The 26562-nt window shown below is 46.3% G+C and overlaps 3 protein-coding genes across 3 annotated transcripts in view; all 3 read left to right on the forward strand.

Annotated features, from left to right (window-relative positions):
- The window catches only part of LOC149443111 (uncharacterized), a 49900-nt gene extending 26338 nt beyond the window's left edge, over positions 1-23562 (forward strand). The window contains exons 6-10 of the mRNA XM_089655844.1: positions 4807-4976; positions 17974-18180; positions 18269-18487; positions 18584-18725; positions 20480-23562. Of these exons, the coding sequence (XP_089511970.1) occupies positions 4807-4976; positions 17974-18180; positions 18269-18487; positions 18584-18725; positions 20480-21882 (2141 nt within the window). The 3' untranslated portion in view covers positions 21883-23562. The remainder of the gene's footprint in view (positions 1-4806; positions 4977-17973; positions 18181-18268; positions 18488-18583; positions 18726-20479) is intronic.
- The window catches only part of LOC149443109 (uncharacterized), a 73513-nt gene that overhangs the window by 36768 nt on the left and 10183 nt on the right, over positions 1-26562 (forward strand). The window contains 1 exon segment of the mRNA XM_089655799.1: positions 25251-25712. Within this exon segment, the coding sequence (XP_089511925.1) occupies positions 25251-25712 (462 nt within the window).
- Positions 5170-11816, forward strand: LOC149443112 (uncharacterized). The gene is made up of 2 exons (XM_089655886.1): positions 5170-5395; positions 7103-11816. Exon 2 carries the CDS (start codon positions 8803-8805, stop codon positions 10090-10092), a length of 1290 nt encoding a protein of 429 aa, XP_089512012.1. The 5' UTR covers positions 5170-5395; positions 7103-8802; the 3' UTR covers positions 10093-11816.

Here is a 26562-nt window from a genome sequence, read left to right on the forward strand (position 1 = left end):
TTGTGGTCAATGGGAGGAACGCCCCTCACACTTGTGGTCAATGAGAAGAATGCTCCTTACACTTGTGGTTAATGGGAAGAATTCTCCTTACATTGGAGGTCAGTAGGAAGAATGCTCTTTATATTTGTGGTCATTGAGAAGAACGCTTCTCACACTTGTGGTCATTGGGAAGAATGCTCCTTACATTGGAGGTCAGTGGGAAGAATGCCCCTCACACTTGTGGTCAATGGGAAGAATGCTCCTCACACTTGTGGTCTTTGGGAAGAATGCTCCTTACACTTGTGGTCATTGGGAACAATTATCCCCTTACAGATGGCTAAAAAGATCAATGGTGTCAGTGGGAACTTAAGATACAAAAATTGCTCATTGCTCAAGGAACCCCTGACAACCTCTGAAGGAACCCTGGTTGAGAAACCCTGCTGTATAGTAACATTCCCTCACAAGGATGGATTAGCTGCATGTCACAGATCCTTATCATCCTCACCAAACCATGAATACATCACTGAGGAAGTTACACAGCTCATTGAATTCAATCTTACACACGACGACTTCGCTTTCAATAATGACATCTATCTTTAATGTATGGGTACTGCTATGAGAAGCAAAATGGCACCCCAATATGCCAATACATTTATGTCTGACCTGGAGGAAAAATTCCTGAACAGCATGGAACAAAAAACATACAAATACTATCGCTATATTGATGATTTCCATCATATGGACAGGTGAATAAAACCTAAAGAAATTTTACTCATTGATCAACACTTTTCACCCATCAATCAAATTAAAAATGGAATACTCAAACACACATGTCAACTTCCTAGACACCACAGTATACATCAGGGATGACAAGCTTCACACGTCAATATACAGGAAACCCACCGACAGATGCAACGACCTCCACAGTTCCAACCTCACCCCCAACGGGCCATCATACACAGCCAGGCCATCAGACACCACCGAATATGTTCAGACCTGAAAGACAGAGAGAAAAACCTCAATATACAGGAAACCCACCGACAGATGCAGCTACCTCCACAGTTCCAGCCTCACTCCCAACGGGCCATCATACACGGCCAGGCCATCAGACACCACTGAATATGTTCAGACCAGGAATACAGAAATAAACATCTCGGGACACTAGCAGACTCCTTCCATAAGAGGGTTACAAGGACAGAACCATCTACACCGGCATAAACACAGCCTTGAAAACACGAAGAGAAAATCTCCAATACAAAGAGAAAAAAACAAACAACCGTGTACCCCTAGTAACCACATACAACCCAACAATAGAAGGGATAAGAAAAATAATCAAAGATTTACAACCCATCATAACAGAGGATGGAACTCTGAAAGAAATATTCCAGCAACCCCCAATACTGGCTTTCAGTCCTACAGCTGCACCTCCAGTCATGTTGTGTAACTTCTCCAGCATCACACACTCAAAAGGGACCTTCAGTATCTCCGGGTCCTACAACTGCACCTCCAGTCATGTTGTGCACCTTCTCCAGCGCCACACACTCAAAAGGGACCTTCAGTATCACCGGATCCTACGGCTGCACCTCCAGTCATGTTGTGCACCTTCTCCAGCGTCACACACTCAAATGGACCTTCAGTATCACCGGGTCCTACGGCTGCACCTCCAGTCATGTTGTGCACCTTCTCCAGCGTCACACACTCAAAAGGGACCTTCAGTATCACCGGGTCCTACAGCTGCACCTCCAGTCATGTTGTGCACCTTCTTCAGCGTCACGCACTCAAAAGGGACCTTCAGTATCACCGGGTCCTACAGCTGCACCTCCAGTCATGTTGTGTACCTTCTCCAGCGTCACGCACTCAAAAGGGACCTTCAGTATCACCGAATCCTACAGCTGCACCTCCAGTCATGTTGTGTAACTTCTCCAGCATCACACACTCAAAAGGGGCCTTCAGTATCACCGGATCCTACAGCTGCACCTCCAGTCATGTTGTGCACCTTCTCCAGCGTCACACACTCAAAAGGGACCTTCAGTATCACCAGGTCCTACGGCTGCACCTCCAGTCATGTTGTGTACCTTCCCCAGGGCAAGCCAAGGATCTTACGGTGCCGAAACAGGACAGATGTTGCGAAGAAGGTTGAATTTGTACAGACACACCATCGAGGAACATAAAGAAGAGGACTTCTGCACACCTGAGGGACATCATTCCTCACAACTGGACCACACCATGGAGGACCTCAATATCTTAGTTCTCAAAGGGAAATTCAAAACTATCCAGGAAAGGAAAACTTTCGAACTCAGAATGATATTTCTATTTGATACAAAATATAACGGTCTTAATCTAGACATGGCATTCCTCACTCATCACCCAACAGTTTTACGTTCTGCTAAAACTTTGTGAAGCAGTACTGCCTGGACCCTGAAGAAGGGGACCCCAATAGCTTGTCCTGAAAATAAAAAAATATCACAGACAGTACTCAATTGTTCCTGACTTGGAAGATAAAACAGAATTGGGAAGGTACAGAGACCACATGGCTGGGGAGGGTAGAAGACCTCAGGACTGGGGGGGGGAACAGAGATTGGAAGACTGGGGAGGGAGATACATTACATGGGGGGGAGGGGAGAATACAGCCCAGGTCCAAACAACACAGATTGCTCAGCCCCCCACCCCTCTCTCTCAATACAGTGAACAAGACATTTCTCTAAGCTGCAGTTCCTCTGGGCTCCACAAGGTGGGGATTTCACTTCTGCCCAGACAGGAAGTCTCTATGGAAGACAGGAAGTGATGTCAGGTATAAATAGGAAGTTGGTGAGCGGGAGGAAGTAGAGAGGAGACATTGCTGGAAGTGACAGTAGAGGAGGTAATAAGATCTTATATGTCCTATACATTCAGTAACCCCTGTCATGAATGCCCTCTTCCTCCATCGTCACATCTGTCCTCTTCCCCCACCGTTATGTCTTTCCTCTTCCTCCACTGTCACGTCCGTCTTCTTCCTCCACAGTCACGTCTGTCCTCTTCCTCCATCGTAACGTCTGTCCTTTTTCTCCACCGTCACGTCTGTCCTCTTCCTCCACCGTCGTGCCCGTCCTCTTCCTCCATTGCCATGTCCGTCCTCTTCCTCCGCCATCACATCTGTCCTCTTCCTCCGCTGTCACGTCCGTCCTCTTCCTCCACCGTCGCGTCTGTCCTCTTCCTCCACCGTCGCGTCCGTCCTCTTCCTCCACCGTCACGTCCGTCCTCTTCCTCCACCCTCACACCCGTCCTCTTCCTCCACATCACTGTTATCTCTATTAATAAAACATAGACCTGACTGGAGAGGTGAGGAGGATTCTGGGAGGTCACATGACATCACTCTCATCTCTATTAATAAAACACAGACCTGACCGGGGAGGTGAGGAGGATTCTGGGAGGTCACATGACGTCACTCTTAAATCTATTAATAAAACACAGACCTGACTGGAGAGGTGAGGAGGATTCTGGGAGGTCACATGGCATCACACAGACCTGACCCGAGAGGTGAGGAGGATTCTGGGAGGTCACATGGCATCACACAGACCTGACCGGAGAGGTGAGGAGGATTCTGGGAGGTCACATGACATCACTCTTATCTCTATTAATAAAACACAGACCTGACCGAAGAGGTGAGGAGGATTCTGGGAGGTCACATGGCATCACACAGACCTGACCGGAGAGGTGAGGAGGATTCTGGGAGGTCACATGGCATCACACAGACCTGTCCAGAGAGGTGAGGAGGATTCTAGGAGGTCACATGACATCACTCATTTCTATTAATAAAACACAGACCTGACCGGAGAGGTGAGGAGGATTCTGGGAAGTCACGTGGCATCACACAGACCTGACCGGAGAGGTGAGGAGGATTCTGGGAGGTCACATGACATCACACAGACCTGTCCGGAGAGGTGAGGAGGATTCTGGGAGGTCACATGGCATCACACAGACCTGACCGGAGAGGTGAGGAGGATTCTGGGAGGTCACATGGCATCACACAGACCTGTCCAGAGAGGTGAGGAGGATTCTAGGAGGTCACATGACATCACTCATTTCTATTAATAAAACACAGACCTGACCGGAGAGGTGAGGAGGATTCTGGGAGGTCACATGACATCACACAGACCTGACCGGAGAGGTGAGGAGGATTCTGGGAGGTCACCCTTTGAGAGACACGAGAAACAATAAGAAAATAAGTCGTATTGTAGTCCTCATACACCTTACAGGCGTGCCCACAACTCAAGCAGAGTGCTTAAGTGAATTGGTGGCACCTCCATACAATCATAGAAAACTAGAAATCTTCACCAGCATCATGAAATTGCAATATTCTTGTGTCTGGATGGTGACTGTATCATTGTGTATGTCAGGTTCCTATAAGGTGTCAGGGTGTCACTGTCTATTTCTCCATGGAGGAGTGGGAGTATTTAGAAGGACACAAGGACCTCTACAAGGACGTCATGATGGACAATCAGCCGCCCCTCACATCACCGGGTAAGAGGAGACTTTATTGGAAAGGAGAGAGCAGTACAGAGCCTCCACCTAGATCCCCCATCATCTGATAAACACATAGAAACAATGGATTCAGTCAGTGTATGTGTTTCCTACAGATGGATCCAGTCATGGGAACCCACCAGAGAGATGTCCCCGTCCTCTGTATTCCTGCGATTCCACACAGGAAGGTCACACCATCCCTCACCATCATCAGGTAGATGAGGAACAATCACTGAAAGTTATCATTTATATACAACATGTGAGTTGCAAATAATGTTTTATATTTTCAGAGTGCAAACCGTGAGAATTACAATATTGTTGTTAAAGAAGAGTATAAAGAGGAGGATGAGGAGTATGGAGTGATGGAGGAGTTTTCAGAAGGACACAAGGATATGATGGAGCCACCTAATACCAGGAACCCACCAGAGAGATGTCCCCATCCTCTGTATTCCCGGGATTCCACACGGGAAGGTCACATCATCCCTCACCATCATCAGGTAGATGGATCCAGTCATGGGAACCCACCAGAGAGATGTCCCCATCCTCTGTATTCCCGGGATTCCACACAGGAAGGTCACACCATCCCTCACCATCATCAGGTAGATGAGGAACAATCACTGATAGTATCATTAGGATCTGTACATTATCTGCATTGTTACCATTGATGTCATTTTTATTATATATTCAGAGTGGAAACCTGAGAGATTCTACAGTTGATGTTAAAGAAGAGATAAAAGAGGAGGATGATGAGGATGTGGTGATGGAGGAGTCAGAGATTCCCAAAGGACTCAAAGATCTGTACCAGGACACCATGGAGGAGTCATCCAGCTACAGGAACCCACCAGAGAGATGTCCCCGTCCTCTGTATTCCCGGGATTCCACACAGGAAGGTCACACTATCCCCCACCATTACAAGGTTGGTGGGACGGAGAACCTAGAACATAAATGACTCATGAAGATTATTTACAGTGAGGAACAGTAGTATTTGAACCCCCCGCAATTTTGCAAGTCCTCCCACTTAGAAATCATGGAGGGGTCTGAAATTCACATTGTAGGTGCATTCCCACTCTGAGAGACAGAATTAAAAAAAAAATTCAGGAAATCACATTGTATGATTTTTAAAGAACTTAATTGTCTTGCACTGCTGAACGTAAGAATTTGAACACCTGAGAAAATCAGTGTTAATATTTGGTACAGAAGTCTTTGTTTGTAATTACAGAGGTCAAACGTTTCCTGTAGTTCTTGACCAGGTTTGCACACAAAGCAACAGGGATTTTGGCCCACTCCTTCACACAGATCTCCTCTAGATCTGTCAGGTTTCGGAGCTGTCGCTGAGCAACACGGAGTTTCAGCTCCCTCCAAAGATGTTCTATTGGATTTAGGTCTGGAAACTGGCTAGGCCATTCCAGAACCTTGATATGCTTCTTACGAAGCCACTCATTGGTTATCCTGGCTGTGTGCTTCAGGTCGTTGTCATGTTAGAAGACCCAGCCACGACCCATCTTCAGTGCTAACTGAGGGAAGGAGGTTGTTGCTAAAAATGTCACAATAAATGGCCCCATTCATCCTCTCAATACAGTGAAGTTGTCCTGTCCCCTTTGCAGAAAAGCACCCCCAAAGCATGATGTTACCACCCCCATGCTTCACAGTAGGGATCTTCCTCCTCTCTTCACAGTAGGGATGGTGTTCTTGGGATGCAACTCATCCTTCTTTTTCCTCCAAACACGATGAGTGAAATTTAGACCAAAAAGTTCTACTTTGGTCTCATCTGACCACATGACTTTCTCCCATGCCTCCTCTGGATCATCCAGATGGTCATTGGCAAACTTCAGACGGGCCTGGACATATGACTTGAGCAGGGGAAGCTTCCGCACAATGCATGATTTGAAACCATGATGGCGTAGTGTTCTACCGACAGTGACCTTTGGAACTGTGGTCCCAGCTCTCTTCATGTCATTGACCAGCTCCTCTCTTGTAGTTCTGGGCTGATTCCTCACCTTTCTTATCATCAGTGATACCCCACGAGGTGAGATCTTGCATGGAGCCCCAGTCCAAGGGAGACTGACATTCGTCTTTAACCTCTTCCATTTTCTAACAATTGCTCCAACAGTTGATCTTTTTTCACCAAGCTGCTTGGTAATTTCCCCGTAGCCCTTTCCAGCCTTGTGGAGGTCCACAATTTTGTCTCTGGTGTCTTTTGGCAGCTCTTTGGTCTTGCCCATGGTAGTAGTTGGCGTCTGACTGACTGTGGGGTGAACAGGTGTCTTTAAAGAGCTCAGACAGGTGCTACTAAGTTAGATTAATGAGTGGAGTAGAGGTGGACTTTTTAAAGGCACAATAACAGGTCTTTGAGAGCCAGAATTCTTGCTGTTTCTTAGGTGTTCAAATACTTATGTTCAGCAGTGCAAGACAAATAAATTCTTTAAAAATCATACAATGTGATTTCCTGAATTTTTTTTTTAATTCTGTCTCTCAGAGTGGGAATGCACCTACAATGTGAATTTCAGACCCCTCCATGATTTCTAAGTGGGAGAACTTGCAAAATCACAGGGTGTTCAAATACTTCTGTTCCTCACTGTATAGACCTTCCTAGATGATATTTTCTCTCCTTCTCTTGGTTTAGGGTGAAGATCTGATAGATATAAAAGTTGAGGTGAAATCAGAAGAAGAAGAGGTGTATGTGAGGGATGATCAGCAGTCTATGGAGAAGGAGGGAATAACGGGGACATTTATAGAGGAGGACACTCCTACAGAGATCAGCACAGGTGGGTCATGATCACTAAATCCATTCCTCCACCCATACTGCTCACTAATTGGTCCAGAGAAAGGTGGGGACTGATTGATCACAGCCCGTAATAATCTGGTAATGGTCACCTTCCTGAATGTGTTTCCTGTCCTGCACATTAGATCTTCTTTCGCCTGAATAATCCTTGTGCTGCATGCATATTCTTGGGTTGAGCTCACCCCTGCATTCTATACATTGTATGTTACATACTCCTGACCCCTGCACTATATACTCCACGTTGTACAGTACATTCTCCTGACCCCTGCACTATATACTACATGATGTAAATTACATACTCCTGACCCCTGCACTATATACTCCATGTTGTACATTACATACTCCTGACCCTTGCACTTTATACCCCATGTTTACATTACATACTCCTGACCCCTGCACTATATAATCCATGTTGTACATTACATACTCCTGACCCCTGCACTATATACTCCATGTTGTACATTACATACTCCTGACCCCTGCAATATATATTCAGCGCTGCTCTTTAGAAAGGCTGTCTGGTGCCAAGACTGGAAATGATTGGGCTTCTGCTGCATGTGTATGGCATGTCCATAGAAATGTGTATGCACAGCAGAACCGAATGAAACTTACTCCGGAAGCCGTCCTGACAGTCTCCTTCAGGTGATAAGGAGTAGTTTGTGTCTTCTGTACCCCCCCAGAATTTTCAATAACTTTTTTCTGGGTTTGCTCTCAAAGTCCCGACCTTGGTCTGATTGAGTCTTCAGTGGTAGATCATACTGATCGAAGAATTTCTGTATTAAGACTTTGACTACCATGGAAGCGTTTTGATCTCAACCATTCATCGGGGGCGAGTGAAGTGATTGGTTGCCTCCAAGATGTTCCCTTGTCCACTCGTATCGGAGCCCGAGAATCAAGGCACACCAACTCTATGGGACCTTGACTTTGTAGGTGGCCCAATGGTAGGGTTTTCTTCTGTATACACCTCAAACACGATTGGCTGCCGGTGAATTTGGTCCTCTCTTCATCCGTCACGGGATGTCCATCAGCACAATTAACTCCAGCTGACCTTTCTGTTCTTCACACCCCAAGCAGCGATGACTGGCTCCAACTTGACGAGCACTTTATGGAGAAATCATCACTCTGCAAAGAGGTCTAGGAGAATCCCCAAGTGTAGGAACACCTCCACAGGATAAACTAGTGTATAATGGATCTTGGTGCCGCTCAGAAGCTAAAGCGTCTCCTCACCAGCTTGTATTGGGGAGCCGGGTCTGCATGAAGTCCAGGAACTTGTGGCTGAGAAGAGGAGAAAGGAATTACAGGGTGGGTCATCACTTGAAATGGTAGAACCCAACAATTTTAGTAGCTCCTGTGGGGGTATTGCTCTTGAGAAGAGGAGAAAGGACACATCTCTGACCGCCTGTATAATCCCATGTATTGGGGATGGGCCCAGCCGTGCAAGAGTCCCATCAGTCAGCAACTTCAGATCTTCATTTCAGTGAACCAACCTGATCATATCTAACCAATAATCTCTCTTTTCTCTTTTAGTCCATGGCCGGGATATGAGGAAAACCTCCGAGGATTGTCTCACTTTGTCTCCAGACTGGAAAGTAGAAGATGAGGACATCACACAGTATAGTCCAGGAGAAAACCCGGCTCCCTCCAATGTCCACCCAGCACCACCCAGTGTAGATGGACCATCGGATTCCTCGTATCCTGAGGAATCTCTGACTGTGCAGGACCGGGATGGCCTTCAACAGATTTTCACTTGTATTGAGTGTGGAATGTGTTTTGGCAGAAAATCAGATTTAGATAAACACCAATTATCTCACGGGGGTGAAAAGCCACATTCCTGTCCTGAGTGCGGAAAATGTTATCCACGGAAATCTGCTCTCGTCAGACATCTAAGATCTCACACGGGGGAGAAGCCGTATTCCTGTACTGTGTGTGGGAAATGTTACCCATGGAAATCCGCACTTGTTAGACATTCAAGATCTCACACGGGGGAGAAGCTGTATTCCTGCTCTGAGTGTGGGAGATGTTTTCTGTGGCAATCTCAACTTATCAGACATCAAATAAATCATACGGGCAACATGCCCTTTTCCTGTGCTGAGTGCGGGAAATGTTTCCCACTGAAATCGGCACTTATCAGACATGAGAGGACTCACACAGGGGAAAAGCCGTATTCCTGTAATGAGTGCGGGAAATGTTTTTCACGGATGTCTTATCTGTCTGAACATCAAAGATGTCACACGGGGGAGAAACCATATTCCTGTCCTGAGTGCGGGAAACGTTTTCTACGTAAACCAGATCTTGCTGCACACCAGAGGTCTCACACGGGGGAGAAGCCGTTTTCCTGTCCTGAGTGCGGGAAATGTTTTTCGCAGAAGTCTCATCTTTCTGTACATCTGAGATGCCACTCCGGCATGAAGCCGTATTCCTGCCCCGAGTGTGGGAAAAGTTATCCTCGGAAATCAGAACTTGTCACACATCAAAGATCTCATACAGGGGAGAAGCCGTACTCCTGTCCTGACTGTGGGCAGTGCTATACGCTGAAATCAACGCTTGTCAGACATCAGAGATCTCACACGGGGGAGAAGCCGTATTCCTGTCCGGAGTGCGGGAAATGTTTTTCAGAGAAGTCCTATCTTTCAGTACATCAGCTATGTCACACGGGGGAGAAGCCATTTTCCTGCTCTGAGTGCCAGAAGCGTTTTGTGCGCAAATCGGATCTCGGTAAACATCAGAGATGTCACACGGGGGAGAAGCCGTATTCCTGCCCCAAGTGCGGGAAATGTTTTTCTCAACAATGCAGTCTGGCCAAACATGTGAGAACCCCACACAACCCTTGAGACCTATTCGTGTCAAAAGTGCGGGAAATGTCTTTTGACTTGAATTGTATTCTGCCCCAGAAAAAGCACATCTTGGTATGCACCTCAGATCGATGGCTGAAGCTTCAAAAGAATATCAGCGCCGAGCAAAGACAAAGTCAGGAGGGGGGTGGCACTGCGGGTTGAATCCCTCCTCCAATGAAGCCTGAGCTCCCCTGCTCTTCAATAGAAGCTTCAAAGTGAAAAATCATGGTGAGAGCCCTGTTGGATATTCCTAATGGATGCAGAGCCGGGGAGATCAGACTAAACGACAGGAATGACTACTTCAGTGCAGTGGTAGTACTTTGAGCCTTCAAAGACACCTCCAATTTCTTGGAGAGCGCCAACTGCTGACTGGGTTTTGGTAGCAAACAAAGGATAAAATGACTCTCGTTAGAATGGCACCTCTCCTAAGGGACTCTGCCGCACATATCCGCTGCCCAGGAGGAGAAGAATCTGATGGGGTGTATATTTCGTCTGGAACAATAAAGCTACAACATTAAATGGTGAGAACAATCCCTTGCGCTTAAATGGATAATCCCTACCCTAAGCTGCTAAACACCTTCCTTCAACCACAAAGTGTAATTAAATGAATAAATAAAATGGTGTAGCGCTAAATAAATACTACCATGTGCATCAAAAATATAAATAAATAATACTACTGATTATACCTTGTTAACATACAAAGTATAAAAGTGATAAATAATAGTGCAACAACAGCAATGAATGTATGTAAATGATTCCCCCAACCTGGGGGATCAAATAAATGTGAACAATGAAATCCCTATAGAAAACACAGTGCAAGTGTACAAAACCACACTCAGTGAAAAATTTAATAAATGTCCAATCAAAGTCCACACGCTGCACAAATAATACTGAATAGTGCTCCACAAAAATATAAATTGCGTGTAAATTCAGCACAACGTGAAGTGAATCCAATGCCAAAACAACTCGTGAATCCAAAAATAGCCAAAGTGCCCCCTCACCTCCTTACATTGACCACAAGGGCCAGCTTGCTTAAAGGGTAAGCCACGCTTTCCCAGGAAATAGCCTCGTCACCACCAGATGGACCCTCCTGGATACTCCCACAGACCAGTGATCCTCCTTAGTTCTCCAATCCCCTGGTACTTTTAGCTGGTCGTTCTCCCACAAAGGATCATACCAGAAACAAACAGATCCTCTATAGTGTGAATCAGTATTTATTACTCCAATAACAAGAAAAATACCCACTTACATGTTAAGCAGCAATATCCAGCCTTTACCCATACTATGGGTGTATATGCATGGTTCCGGGTGATCGAAGGTGGCCCCCACGCCGGAACTGACGTCACCGCGCACCGGAAGTCCTGTCACCGCGTACCAACGCGTTGCGTCACGATCACCACGTGACTTCTTCAGGGTATGTACTATGAGCCTTCAAAGACACCTCCAATTTCTTGGAGAGCACCAACTGCTGGCTGGGTTTTGGTAGCAAACAAAGGATAAAATGACTCTCGTGTTAGAATGGCACCTCTCCTACGGGACTCTGCCGCACATATCCGTTGCCCAGGAGGAGAAGAATCTTCTGGGGTGTATATTTCGTCTGGAACAATAAAGCTACAACATTGACCTGTGCAAATTGTAGCCCAACGAAGATAAACATTTATATTTCTACTTGAAATCATGATATTCTTTTTAAGTTGCCTAATAAAAGTTTGACATTAGAATTGTTTTATTGAACGTTATTTTCTTTTTTATTTCTTTTCTACAACAAGGAATCCATATTGGTTTTTTACTTTTCCCCTTCTCATAGACCTCAGGACGTCTGTAGTATACTCCAATGATAAGTCCATCAGTCCATAGACCCATCTATCATTCCTCCCATAATTCCTCCTCTGCACCATCACCTTGTTGGAACAGCCGACTCTCCCCCTTCTCATAGACCTCAGGATGTCTGTAGTATACTCCAATGATAAGTCCATCAGTCCATAGACCCATCTATCATTCCTCCCGTAATTCCTCCACCATCACCACCTCCAACCACAAGATCATTCTTCTCTTCTTTTCCCTTTTCCCTACTCCTCCAGTCTCCTTCAGTCTCCTTCTTCTCCACCAGTCTCCTCCATTTCCTAACACTACAGGTACGGCCCATCCTGTAGGTTTTAGTCTCCATCTTTTGTCTTAGTAGTTTGGTTTTCCCAACTTGTCTTTGTTGGAACAGCCGACTCTCCCCCTTCTCATAGACCTCAGGATGTCTATAGTATACTCCAATGATAAGTCCATCAGTCCATAAACCCATCTATCATTCCTCCCGTAATTCCTCCTCCGCACCATCACCACCTCTAACCACAAGGTCATTCTTGTCTTCCCTTTTCCTCTTTTCTGCTCCTTCTCCATATTGTACCACTACAAGTCAGGCCCATCCTGTAGGTTTTAGTCTCCATCTTGTGTCTTAGTAGTTTGGTGTTCCCAGCTTGTTGGAACAGCAAACTCTCCCCCTTCTCATAGACCTCAGGACGTCTGTAGTATACTCCAATGATAAGTCTATCAGTCCATAGAGCCATCTATCATTCCTCCCGTAATTCCTCCTCCGCACCATCACCACCTCCAACCACAAGGTCATTCTTGTTTTCCCTTTTCCCTTCTCCTCTTTTCTCCTCCTTCTCCTATTTTCTCCTCCTTCTCCATATTGTAGCACTACAAGTCAGGCCCATCCTGTAGGTTTTAGTCTTCATCTTGTGTCTTAGTAGTTTGGTGTTCCCAGCTTGTCCTTGTTGGAACAGCCGGCTCTCCCCCTTCTCAGAGACCTCAGGACATCTGTAGTATACTCCAATGATAAGTCCATCAGTCCATAGAGCCATCTATCATTCCTCCCTTAATTCCTCCTCCGCACCATCACCACCTCCAACCACAAGGTCATTCTTGTCTTCCCTTTTCCCTTCTCTTTTCTCCTCCTTCTCCTATTTTCTCCTCCTTCTCCATATTGTAGCACTACAAGTCAGGCCCATCCTGTAGGTTTTAGTCTTCATCTTGTGTCTTAGTAGTTTGGTGTTCCCAGCTTGACCATGTTGGAACAGCCGGCTCTCCACCTTCTCATAGACCTCAGGCCGTTTGTAGTATACTCCAATAAGTCTATCAGTCCATAGACCCATCTCTCATTCCACCCGTAATTCCTCCTCTGCACCATCACCTTGTTGGAACAGCCGACTCTCCCCCTTCTCATAGACCTCAGGACGTCTGTAGTATACTCCAATGATAAGTCCATCAGTCCATAGACCCATCTATCATTCCTCCCGTAATTCCTCCTCCTCACCATCACCACCTCCAACCACAAGATCATCTTTCTTCCTCTCTTTCACATCTATCATACTCTCTTTCACATCACATCTATCATAGAGAAACCCCCCTCCATCTTTTCTATGTCCCGTGTCCCTCTAAACAAGAGGATCAGCATGAATACAAACAGCCCAGTCTTGGGAGGAGTCAAGCCATATTTGTGGAACACCAATAATCTGTTGTATAACCTCAATACTTTACCAACCAACCTATTTTAAATACACGTCAAACCATCCCAGAAGTCTTTCCATGGTAGACTCTTTTATATTTGCATTCTTTTTCAATCCGCACTGAGTCTGCACTGCCAGTGCACCGGACCTATGTGAACAGGTGCCATAGGAAGCACTGTCATACAGATTGGGTGCAGTTCAAAGCGCATCCAATCCACATATATGTGAACCGGAACTTAGGGGGAGATTTACTAAAACTGGTTCACTCAGAATCTGGTACAGTTGTGCATGGTAGTTAATCAGCTTCTAACTTCAGCTTGTTCAATGAAGCTTTGGCAATAAATCCTGGAAGCCGATTGGTTTCTATGCAGAAGTGCACCAGATTTTACACTCTCCAGCTTTAGTAAATATACCCCTTAGTGTCTAACTTGGGTAGAGCCTATTGCCTTCCCGGGGGGGGGGGGGGGTAACAAGGATTTCTTTTAAACTGATTACCCAATCTCAGCTCTAGTTGCAATGGGTGTATAAAAGGGATACCACTGGAGGCATTTTTAACACATTTGTTTAATTTTGCCAAAGTTTTGGACACAAGGAGGATCTACGCTGATGTTGGTGAACCTTCACAACCTTTGCACCTTCTTCTTTGATTATGGTCACTATGTAGAGACAAATGACTGATCTACCCATCGCTTTTCCTACCTCTGATCTCTGAGGTTTGGCTGTGTCTGTCTATGTCAATTTAAATGATAGTGCCGTGCTCCTACATTACTAATAAAACATTATACCCTTCAACTTTTGTTCTTTTAAATTTAATTCTATTTTCCTCATTTTTCTTTGCTTCCTTTTGTTGAGAAATATTAATAATTCCATACTTTTTTCGCTAAAGAAATTGTACCATTCTATTATATCTTCTTCTTCCACTAATCCATCAGCAATGGGTAAATCCCATCTTAATTTCCTAGGTATTCATTTCTCCCTTATGTATTTCTCTATGGTTGTAATATCCCACCATGTGTTTATTTTTTTGTCCATAATATGTCCCACTTTTCTAAATATATTATTAATATTGGCATCTGTTTTGTCCTCTCCTTTATAGACACTTTCCAAATCCAAATTCCTGTTCTCCAAATAAGAAAAAACTTCCATTGTGTCTACAAACAAGTTGAGTGAGTAAATATCAAATAAAATAAAATAATTAAATAATTTGTGAACCACTACCTAAACAAGGTTCTTCAGTACCAAACACATACTCAAGCAATGTGTGTGAAACATAAACCAATTTAAATGATAGTGCTATGCTCCTACATTACTAATAAAACATTATACCCTTCAACTTTTTCTATCTGTTCTTTTAAATTTAAGAAGATATAATAGAATGGTACAATTTCTTTAGCGAAAAAAGTATGGAATTATTAATATTTCTCAACAAAAGGAAGCAAAAAAAATGAGGAAAATAGAATTAAATTTAAAAGAACAGATAGAAAAAGTTGAAGGGTATAATGTTTTATTAGTAATGTAGGAGCGCGGCACTATCATTTAAATTGGTTTATGTTTCACACACATTGCTTGAGTATGTGTTTGGTGCTGACGAATCTTGTTTAATTCAGGTAGTGGCTCACAAGTTATTTAATTATTTTATTTGTCTGTCTATGTCCATCTCTTTGTCTATCTGTCTTTCTATCTGGGGAACGGTCACACGCAGTTCCATATACACTATGACCGAATCACCCAATTTATAAAATGAAGATGGAAGGAGTTGGAGTCACACACAAGGACAGACTGTTATCAGTACAATACACAGAACCCATCAACACACACCCGTCCTGCCTTGGTGGGAGTGGAGGTGACCCCTCTATGAGGACATACAGACCATACACACCCAGCACAAGGCCGGGGTCACACTACCAGACGGTTCTCGGGGCTGCAGTTCCTCTGAGCTCCACAAGGTGGGGATCTCACTTCTACCCAGACAGGAAGTCCCTATGAAAGACAGGAAGTTATACCAGCTACATACAGGAAGTGATGTCAGGTATAAATATGAAATAGGTAAGTTGGGAGGAAGTAGAGAGGAGACATTGCTGGAAGTGGCAGCAGAGGAGGTAATAAGATCTGATTTTATATTTACACCCAGTAACCCCCCCCGTCATGTCCGTCCTCGTCCTCCACCAACATGCCTGTCCTCTCCCTCCACCATCACGCCCGTTCCTCTCCCTCCACCGTCATGCCCATCCTCTCCCTCCATCATCACGCCCGTCCGTCCTCTCCCTCCACCGTCACGACCGTCCTCTTCCTCCACCGTCACGTCCGTCCTCTTTCGCCACCATCACGTCCGTCCTTTTCCTCCACCGTCACGTCCGTCCTCTTCCTCCACCGTCACGTCCGTCCTCTTCCTCCACCGTCACGTCCGTCCTCTTCCTCCACCGTCACGTCCGTCCTCTTCCTCCACCGTCACGTCCGTCCTCTTCCTCCACCGTCACGTCCGACCTCTTCCTCCACCGTCACGTCCGACCTCTTCCTCCACCGTCACGACCGACCTCTTCCTCCACCGTCACGACCGACCTCTTCCTCCACCGTCACGACCGACCTCTTCCTCCACCGTCACGACCGACCTCTTCCTCCATCGTCACGACCGACCTCTTCCTCCACTGTCACGTCCTCTTCCTCCTCCGTTACGTCCGTCCTCTCCCTCCACCGTCACGTCCGTCCTCTCCCTCCACCATCACGTCCGTCCTCTCCCTCCCTCCACCGTCACGTCCGTCTTCTCCCTCCCTCCACCGTCACGTCCGTCCTCTCCCTCCCTCCACCGTCACGTCCGTCCTCTCCCTCCCTCCACCGTCACGTCCGTCCTCTCCCTCCCTCCACCGTCACGTCCGTCCTCTTTTTCCCATCGTCCCTCCATCCTTTTCCTCCACCGTCACGTCCGACCTCTTCCTCCACCGTCACGTCCTCTTCCTCCACCGTCCCGTCCGACCTCTTCCTCCACCGTCACGGCCGACCTCTTCCTCCACCGTCACGGCCGACCTCTTCCTCCATCGTCATGTCCTTCCTCTTCCTCCATAGTCACTGTGACGTCTTTTATCTCCAGCAGATGATGATACACACATATATAGGGTGGTAACCCAGATCAACCCCTTCAGGGGCAGAACATTCTCCCACTTCCAGGGCTGGAACATTCTCCTCATTGTTGTGATGTCACCTTCCTCATCAATTTTGACTCATCAGCCCATCCCTTGGGAGAGGACCGACCTCCTTCCTCTGGAGGTTCATTTTGGAGATGTGTCGCCTTTCCCACCAATCACCTTCTCACGTCATCAGTCTATACTAACCAATTATATCACTTTTTAATAGTGGGGGGGAGGGGTTTGTGTGGGGAACAGAGATGTCTTTTTATAGGAGTAATAAGGGAAAAATAAATATTCTGAACGTCTGTGAAGGTTCTCATTGATCCATGTCATGGTATCTCCATGCTGCCCTACTTTAGAACTTGAGAAAGAAGGACGGGCTGGGACACCATGCAGCACATTCTTGGGGTGAAAAGTGGAATCATCAAGAGTCATGTCCCCCATGGCAGGGTCCAGCTTCCCATGCCTTTTGTTTGGCAATAGCTTGCCTTGTTAGCCCTCCAAATAACCCAAATTACTTAACAAGAATCTCCACAAAGAGTTCATGAAGTTTGAGAGACTTTGAAATCCGAACAGATTTACTCATTCTTAGAGGAGGATTACAAATATCTTTATTAATTAAAAGCACATGTGACCGGAGAGGTGAGGAGGATTCTGGGAATATCATTCATGAAATTCTGGAACATTCTCCAGTAAGGGATGTGTCTGGATGGTGACTGTATCATTGTGTGTGTCAGGTTCCTATAAGGTGCCAGGGTGTCACTGTCTATTTCTCCATGGAGGAGTGGGAGTATTTAGAAGGACACAAGGACCTCTACAAGGACGTCATGATGGACAATCAGCCGCCCCTCACATCACCAGGTAAGAGGAGACTTTATTGGAAAGGAGAGAGCAGTACAGAGGGTCCACCTAGATCCCCCATCATCTGATAAACACATAGAAACAATGGATTCAGTCAGTGTGTGTGTTTCCTACAGATGGATCCAGTCATGGGAACCCACCAGAGAGATGTCCCCGTCCTCTGTATTCCTGGGATTCCACACAGGAAGGTCACACCATCCCTCACCATCATCAAGTAGGTGGATCCAGTCATGGGAACCCACCAGAGAGATGTCCCCATCCTCTGTATTCCCGGGATTCCACACAGGAAGATCACACCATCCCTCACCATCATCAGGTAGATGATTGACAATTATTGGTAGTTCTGATTTATACACAGGATGTCCGTTACATTGAATGTCTCATTGGATGTGTAGAGTGGAATCCTCGGAGATTTTAACATTGTTGTTAAAGAAGAGTATAAAGAGGAGGATGAGGAGTATGGAGTGATGGAGGAGTTTTCAGAAGGACACAAGGATATGATGGAGCCACCTAATACCAGGAACCCACCAGAGAGATGTCCCCGTCCTCTGTATTCCCGGGATTCCACACAGGAAGGTCACACCATCCCTCACCATCATCAGGTAGATGAGGAACAATCACTGATAGTATCATTAGGATCTGTACATTATCTGCATTGTTACAATTGATGTCATTTTATTATATATTCAGAGTGGAAACCTGAGAGATTCTACAGTTGAGGTGAAAGCTGAGATAAAGGAGAAGGATGGGGTGATGCAGGAGTCAGAGTTTCCAGAAGGACACAAAGATCTGTACCAGGACACCATGGTGGAGTCATCCAGCTACAGGAACCCACCAGAGAGATGTCCCTGTCCTCTGTATTCCTGGGATTCCACGCAGAAAGATCAGAACTATAGACAACATGATCAGGTAAGTATTTTGGAGTATCTGGAACATGAAAGTGTCCGATGAAGATGAGGTATGGGTCCTAGAAGATGATACCTTTCTCTCCTTCTCTTGGTTTAGGGTGAAGATCTGACAGATATAAAAGTTGAGGTGAAATCAGAAGAAGAAGAGGCGTATGTGAGGGATGATCAGCAGTCTATGGAGGAGGATGGAATAACGGGGACATTTATAGAGGAGGACACTCCTACAGAGATCAGCACAGGTGGGTCATGGACACTAAATACACTGTTGGTGTTCATGAATTGGTTCAGAATTGGGTGGAGACAGAACCCTATCAGCTCTTAATAGGCTGGTAATGGTCAATTTTCTGAACTGTGGGGTTCTGCTGAAAGGAAAATATTGGGTGTCACTCTCAGAGCCGCATAGGTACGATAAATCAGAATCTGCCTTTTATTAGGATGTTTAATATTCTAACATAAAGTAAATGAATATCCTGCTCTTCATACTGCTGCTAACCAATAACCGTTTGGAGGATATTTTTCCTTCCATTTGGCAAAAATCATTGAGATGCTGTGCTACATACCTCTGACCCCTGTGCACCATACATTAAATGTATGTTACATACTCCTGACCTCTATACATGATGTACGTTACATACTCCTGACCTCTGCACTCTATACATGACGTTGTATATTACATACTCCTGATCTCTATACATGATGTTGTATATTGCATACTCCTGACCTCTATACATGATGTTGTATATTGCATACTCCTGACCTCTATACATGATGTTGTATATTACATACTCCTGATCTCTATACATGATGTTGTATATTGCATACTCCTGACCTCTATACATGATGTTGTATATTGCATACTCCTGACCTCTATACATGATGTTGTATATTACATACTCCTGATCTCTATACATGATGTTGTATATTGCATACTCCTGACCTCTATACATGATGTTGTACATTACATACTCCTGACCTCTATACATGATGTTGTATATTGCATACTCCTGACCTCTATACATGTTGTTATATATTGCATACTCCTGACCTCTATACATGTTGTTATATATTACATACCCCTGACCTCTATACTTGATGTACATTACATACTCCCAACTCCTGCATGTATAGACTCTATACATGATGTAAATTACATGCTCCTGACCCCTGCACTCTATATATGATGTATATTACATACTTCTTACCTCTATACGTGATCTTGTACATTACATACTCCCGACCCTTGCACTCTGTACATTGCTGTACGTTTCATACTCCTGATCCTTGCTCTCTATACATGATGTTGTACCTTTCATACTCCCGACCCCTGCACTATATACATGATGTTGTACCTTTCATACTACCGACCCCTGCACTATATACATGATGTACATTACATACTCCTGACCTCTATACATGATGTTGTACATTACACACTCCTGACCTTTGCACTCTATACATGATGTTCATTACATACTCTTGACCTCTATACATGATGTTGTACATTACATACTCCTGACCTCTATACATGATGCTGTACATTACACACTCCTGACCCTTGCACTCCATACATGATGTTGTATGTTACACACTCCTGACCCCTGCACTCTACACATAATGTTTTACATTACATACTCCTGACCTCTATACATTGTGTTTTGTGGTACATGCTCCTGACCATTTCATCCATTCTCGATGCAGTATATACTACTCGGCCTCCTCCTGTCTCCAGCTTTGGGCCTTTAGAAGGTCCTTGTGGCTGTGTAGACCTTTCCAGTAGACTCGCTATTTGAGGTTTTGCTCTACGGAGCACTAAGGAGTCCTGGATCCCACCTGAGCAAGGTTCAGAATGGTTCCCTGTTTAGGGGTGTATTTGTGACATGGTGGTCCATACCCGCTGTAGGTCATCCAGAGAACCTCCTTAGGAGGAAAACCACTTTGTTTGGGGGAACCAATCAGCTCCTGTCTAGTAATCCTCTTTGTCTTTGTATTTTAGTCCATGGCCGGGAGATGAGGAAAACCTCCGAGGATTGTCTCACTTTGTCTCCAGACTGGAAAGTAGAAGATGAGGACATCACACAGTATAGTCCAGGAGAAAACCCGTCTCCCTCCAATGTGCATCCGGCACCACCCACTGTAGATGGACCATCGGATTCCTCGTATCCTGAGGAACCTCAGACTGTGCCAGACCGGGCCGGCCTTCACACAGGGAAGAGCTTCTCCTGTACTGAGTGCGGGAAATGTTTTGTCAAAAAATCAGGTTTAGGTAGACACCAAATCTCTCACAGTGCGGAGAAGACTTATTCCTGTCCTGAGTGTGGGAAATGTTATCCACGGAAGTCAGAACTTGTCAGACATCTGAGATCTCACACGGGGGAGAAGCCGTATTTCTGTACTGAGTGCGGGAAATGTTATGCATTGAAATCAGCACTTGTCAGACATCAGAGATCTCACACGGGAGAGAAGCCGTATTCCTGTCCTGAGTGCGGAAAATGTTTTCTGTGGCAATCCCAACTTGTCAGACATCAGTTATATCATACAGGTAAGATGCCATATCCCTGTCCTGAGTGCGGGAAATGTTTTCCATTGAAATCAGCACTTGTCAGGCATCAGACATCTCACACGGGGGAGAAGCCGCATTCCTGCCCTGAGTGCGGAAAATGTTTTTCACGGAAGTCCTATCTTTTGGCACATCAGAGGTTTCACACAGGGGAGCAGCCATATTCCTGTCCTGAGTGCGGGAAACGTTTCCTGAGAAAACCAGACCTCATTTCCCATCAGAGAACTCACACAGGGGAGAAACCCTATTTCTGTTCTGAGTGCGGGCAGTGCTTCCCACTGAAATCAACCCTTGTCAGACATCAGAGATCTCACACGGGGGAGAAGCCGTATTCCTGTCCTGAGTGCGGGAAATGTTTTTCACAGAACTCCCATCTTTCTGTACATCTGAGATGCCACTCAGGCAATAAGCCACATTCCTGCCCCGAGTGCGGGAAATGTTATCCGCGGAAATCAGAACTTGCCACTCATAAAAGAACTCACACGGGGGAGAAGCCGTTCTCCTGCCCGGAGTGCGGGAAATGTTATCCGCTAAAGTCAACGCTTGTCAGGCATCAACGATCCCACACGGGGGAGAAGCCGTATTCCTGCCTCGAGTGTGGGAAATGTTTTGTAGAGAAGTCCTATCTCTCGGTTCATCAACAATGTCACACAGTGGAGAAGCCGTTTTTATGCAATGAGTGTGGGAAATGTTTTGTACGGAAATCAGATCTCGCTAAACATCAGAGATGCCACACGGGGGAGAAGCCGTATTCCTGTCCCAAGTGCGGGAGATGCTTTTCACAACAGTCCAGTCTCATCAAACATCAGAAAACCCACACAACCCATGAGACGTTTTAGTGGCTGAAGTGCGGGAAAGGTTTTATAATTGAATTGAGTTTTCCGTACATTCCATACGTTCTAGTCACTGCTGGTTGGGTCCCTCTAGCTGTGTAGTCTGATCTCCCCTGACCTTCAGCAGAAGCTTCCATGGAGGACATCATGGTGAGAGAGAAGGAGGGGGGGGTCACTGCTGTTTGGGTCCCTCTAGCAGTGTAGTCTGATCTCCCCTGACCTTCAGCAGGAGCTTCCATGGAGGACATCATGGTGAGAAGGAGGGGGGGGGGGGTGACTGCTGGTTGGGTTCCTCTAGCAGCGTAGTCTGATCTCCCCTGACCTTCAGCAGAAGCTTCCATGGAGGACATCCATCCTGCCTTGTATCAACGGTTCAGGCTGGTGGTGTCATGGTGTGGGGGAGATTTTCTTGGCACACTTTGGGCCCCTTAGTACCAACTGAGCATCGTTTGAGCCCTGCGGCCCCCCCTGAGTATTGTTGCTGACCATGTCCACCCCTTTATGACTCCAGTGTTTCCATCTTCTGATGACTCCTTCCAGCAGTATAATGCTCCATGTCACAAAGCTCAACCCGGGACTAGCAAGGTGGACCTAATCAAGTGGCCGGTCAATGTATAGTTCTACTTAAAGTCAACCTAATCGTTGAATACAGAACATAGGCAACGTATTCATACCCTGGGTTATGGGCTTGTACCTTCAGATGGTTGGACGCTGGCAAGCATTTGAGGATACGGCCTCCCTGGGGCAACTCCCTTATACCCCACCCGACTCCATGAGCCCTCAGTTAGGGTCCTAAGGTGGTGGACCTCTAATCCCTTATGGAGAAACCACTCTTTTATCTTAACTAGGCTACTATTTTATCATTTAATAGGGATCTGCCGCCATCTACTGTTAGCTGCTAATATCACAGTGTTCTGTATAATTACGTATTAACACTTCTGGGAGGAGCTTTGAAAACCTCAGAAAGTGAAAGTGAGGAGAGAGACAGAAAACTGAGCTGTATGGCCTTATACACACACACAGGGGCTGCTGCTACTGCTGCTGTATTTTCACCCAGACCAGAAGCAGAGATTACTAGGCAAGTGTTCCTATGTTCTAATAGTTTACCTGCAGCTGCCCAAAGCTTCTTGGGTGTGTATCTAAATCCTTGTGGCAGATTTACATCTGTCCTGTTTGCTTGGTGTATGTTGCTGTATGTGTGTAGTGGTCACTTTCCCATCTATTAGTAGGTGAATCTAGTTTTGGCTTAGGCCTTGATAACCAGCATAGGCTTGAGCCAGCATAGGCATCTGCTGACCGTTTTCTGGTAGTTTGAGGTCCAGTTGTACGACAGATTAGACGCTACTAGGGACTAAGCACAGAGTAGGTAGGCTCTACTGCCACATCACAGTCTCTGCGTGTGAGAAGCTGCATTCCAGGCTGGTTGGACAACATCTGGAGGATCTCCCCATCACCGCTGATCTTGTCTTTAGGTCTGTGACACCACATCATTCTCCGGGCCCCCTGCAACTGGACTTTTTGCTGCAACATTCACCTGGAAATATCTTTATTAATGCGTATATATACTCGGGTATACATGCAGAATTCTACCAGGGCTCTCTCGCTGGGGCCCTTTGCTGATATTAAATGTCTATTGGATGTATGTACTGTTATTAATCTCTTCTTATATAAAACTCGTACTATTTACTGGTGTGCATCTATATACTTCTCAAACCCACTCTTCCACTGAAGATTTTGATTGAGGTTAAGCACAATATCCTGTTTGGGGGGAAGGGGGAGCATTTCTCATAACCCCTGGAGCACCCCTCCAAAAAATAAGCATGAAGTCCGTTCCCCCTCCAAATTCTTTACCAGACCTTTTGGGCCTGGTGTGGTTTGGGAAGGGGAAAATCACTCATAAGACTCAAGGAAAAAAATTAATGAAGTCCCCCAAAGAAATAATACCAGACTATTATCTGAGCATGCAACCTGCAAGGCCAGGGAAGGGGTGGGGTGGGGTGTACCCCCCCTATGCTTCTGAACCATACCAAACCATGTGCCTTCAACATCAGAGGGTTGCCCTCAAGTTGATGAGGACAATTGCCTCTTCCCACCAACCCTGGTTTCCATTGACTTCAATGGGGTTCAGATTCAGCACCCAAACTCAAATCAAGTTCGCTGAAGCCGCATCGAACTGAACCAGGTATTAAGCACAATCTCCTGTTTGGGGAGGGCCATTTCTCAGAACCCCCCTCCCAAAAAAAAGCATGAGGTCCCCCCACCCTCCAGATTCTTTACCAGACCTTTTGGGCCTGGTGTGGTTTGGGAAGGGGAAAATCATACATAAGACTCAGAAAAAAAAATTAATGAAGTCCCCCAAAGAAATAAAACCAGACCATTATCTGAGCATGCAACCTCCAAGGCCAGGAAAGGGGGTGGGGTGTACCCCCCCTATGCTGCTGACCCATACCAAACCACATGCCTTCACCATCAGAGGGTTGCCCCGTGGCAAAGAACCTTGCCCCCACGTTGATGAGGACAATTGCCTCTTCCCACCAACCCTGGTTTCCATTGACTTCAATGGGGTTCAGATTCAGCACCCAAACTCAAATCATGTTCACTGAAGCTGCATCGAACTGAACCAGGTATTCAGCTCATCATTTGTTGCAGGTCTTTACAGGCACCACCGGAACAATACACAATCCCTGTGTCTCTGGCATCAGTTAGCTATGTTAGGCTCCCGCCCTCAATACATTGCCTGGAGGATAATATCAGCTGACAGCAGACATATACGATCCATATGTAGCAGGGTGTTAGTCTCCCATTGGTTCCCTCTAGTGAGGTTTCTGGTGAAGTTCTCACGGTCTACCAGTAGATGTCATTATTTGTCCTTCATTCCTTAATTGGAATCATGTTCAAGAGAAGTACTTCCCTTTTGTTCTGTTTTCCAAAGTGGGAGGGTGGGGGTCAGGCTTGGCACCAGTGTGTCCTCTGCCATGGTCTCTGCACGCCATCTTGGGGGAGTCTGTGTCTGATTGGATGCAAAGTTCCCTTTAGATTTGGGTAGACATCTTTGACCATGTGGTGTGAGCCCTGCAGCATGGGAAAAGCATGGAGGGACAGATGCCCCCTTGTGAGGCTGAGCCTAGGCACAGGTCTCTGTACAGAGACAGTATAGGAACATCCTGACACCTCCAGTGTGTACTCAGTTATGGGAAGGAACTTCTCTGCATGTAGTCAGCATACCAGCCTGAGCCTGCGCCCAGTGGGTCGTTGCAGCTTCCATCTCAGAAGGTCAAAGTGGTTGGCCATGACTAAATCTGCTTAAGGTAGCACACCTTGGGCAACCTATTAAATGTAAGCTCTGAAACTGCCTTATGTTGGATGTGGAGAAGGGCCTTATGTTGGATGTGGAGAAGGGCCTTATGATGGATGTGGAGAAGGACCTGATGATGGACGTGGAGAAGGGCCTGAGGTTGGACGTGGAGAAGGGCCTTATGATGGACGTGGAGAAGGGCCTTATGATGGATGTGGAGAAGGGCCTGATGTTGGATGTGGAGAAGGGCCTGATGATGGATGTGGTGAAGGGCCTGATGATGGATGTGGAGAAAGGCCTTATGTTGGATGTGGAGAAGGGCCTGATGATGGATGTGGTGAAGGGCCTGATGATGGATGTGGAGAAGAGCCTGATGATGGATGTGGAGAAAGGAATTATGTTGGATGTGGAGAAGGGCCTTATATTGGATGTGGAGAAGGGAATTATGTTGGATGTGGAGAAGGGCCTTATGATGGATGTGGGGAAGTGCCTTATGATGGATGTGGAGAAAAGCCTGATGTTGGATGTGGAGAAGGGCCTAGTTGTTAAAGTTGCTTCTGGAAGAATGCTTGTTATTTTCCACAGCTGATTCCACAGTAAAGGAAAGCTTTCAGGAAAACCTCAGTCACCAGATCCTGATGATCCCGATGCATATGTCTACCCGGTCACTACAAGTTGACCCCATTGAAGAGAGGACACCACATTGCAGATGATTCCCCACCTGTTCTGCAATTCTACCAAATTAAACTGCATTCAAAGACCCCAACCCAGCAAACTAATGGCTTCCAGATCATCCAATGACAATAGTGTACGGCGGATGGGAAGGACACAGATCTCCAACAGGTTGCCACCTGTCCAAGATTCACCTGGACAGTCTGAGTTTGAGTCCACCTGAAACCCAGACACATTATCCGGACCTATTCTCCTGTAACAGACAACACTTGCCTTCCTCTCTTCCATGCACTGTACTTTTCCTTTCAGCTGCTTAATGCCACATGCTCTCCTCCTCCCTCTCCATCTTCAGCCGCTCACCATCACCAGCTCACCCCCTCTGCACCTTCAGCCACTCACCACCACCAGCTCACCCCTCCCTCTGCACCTCCAGCCACTCACCACCACCAGCTCACCCCTCCCTCTGCACCTCCAGCCGCTCACCGCCACCAGCTCACCCCTCCCTCTGCACCTTCAGTTGCTCACTGCCACCAGCTCACCCCCTCTGCACCTTCAGCCGCTCACCACCACCACCTTACCCCCTCCCTCTGCACCTGCAGCCACTCACCCACCACCAGATCACCCCTCCCTCTGTACCTTCAGGCACTCACCACCACCAACTCACCCCCTCCCTCTGCACCTTCAGCCACTCACCCACCACCAGCTCACCCCTCCCTCTG

This window comes from Staurois parvus, unplaced genomic scaffold, assembly GCF_062004578.1.
Source record: "Staurois parvus isolate SC_StPar_1 unplaced genomic scaffold, SC_StPar_1.0 ptg000874l, whole genome shotgun sequence".
NCBI lineage: Eukaryota > Metazoa > Chordata > Amphibia > Anura > Ranidae > Staurois > Staurois parvus.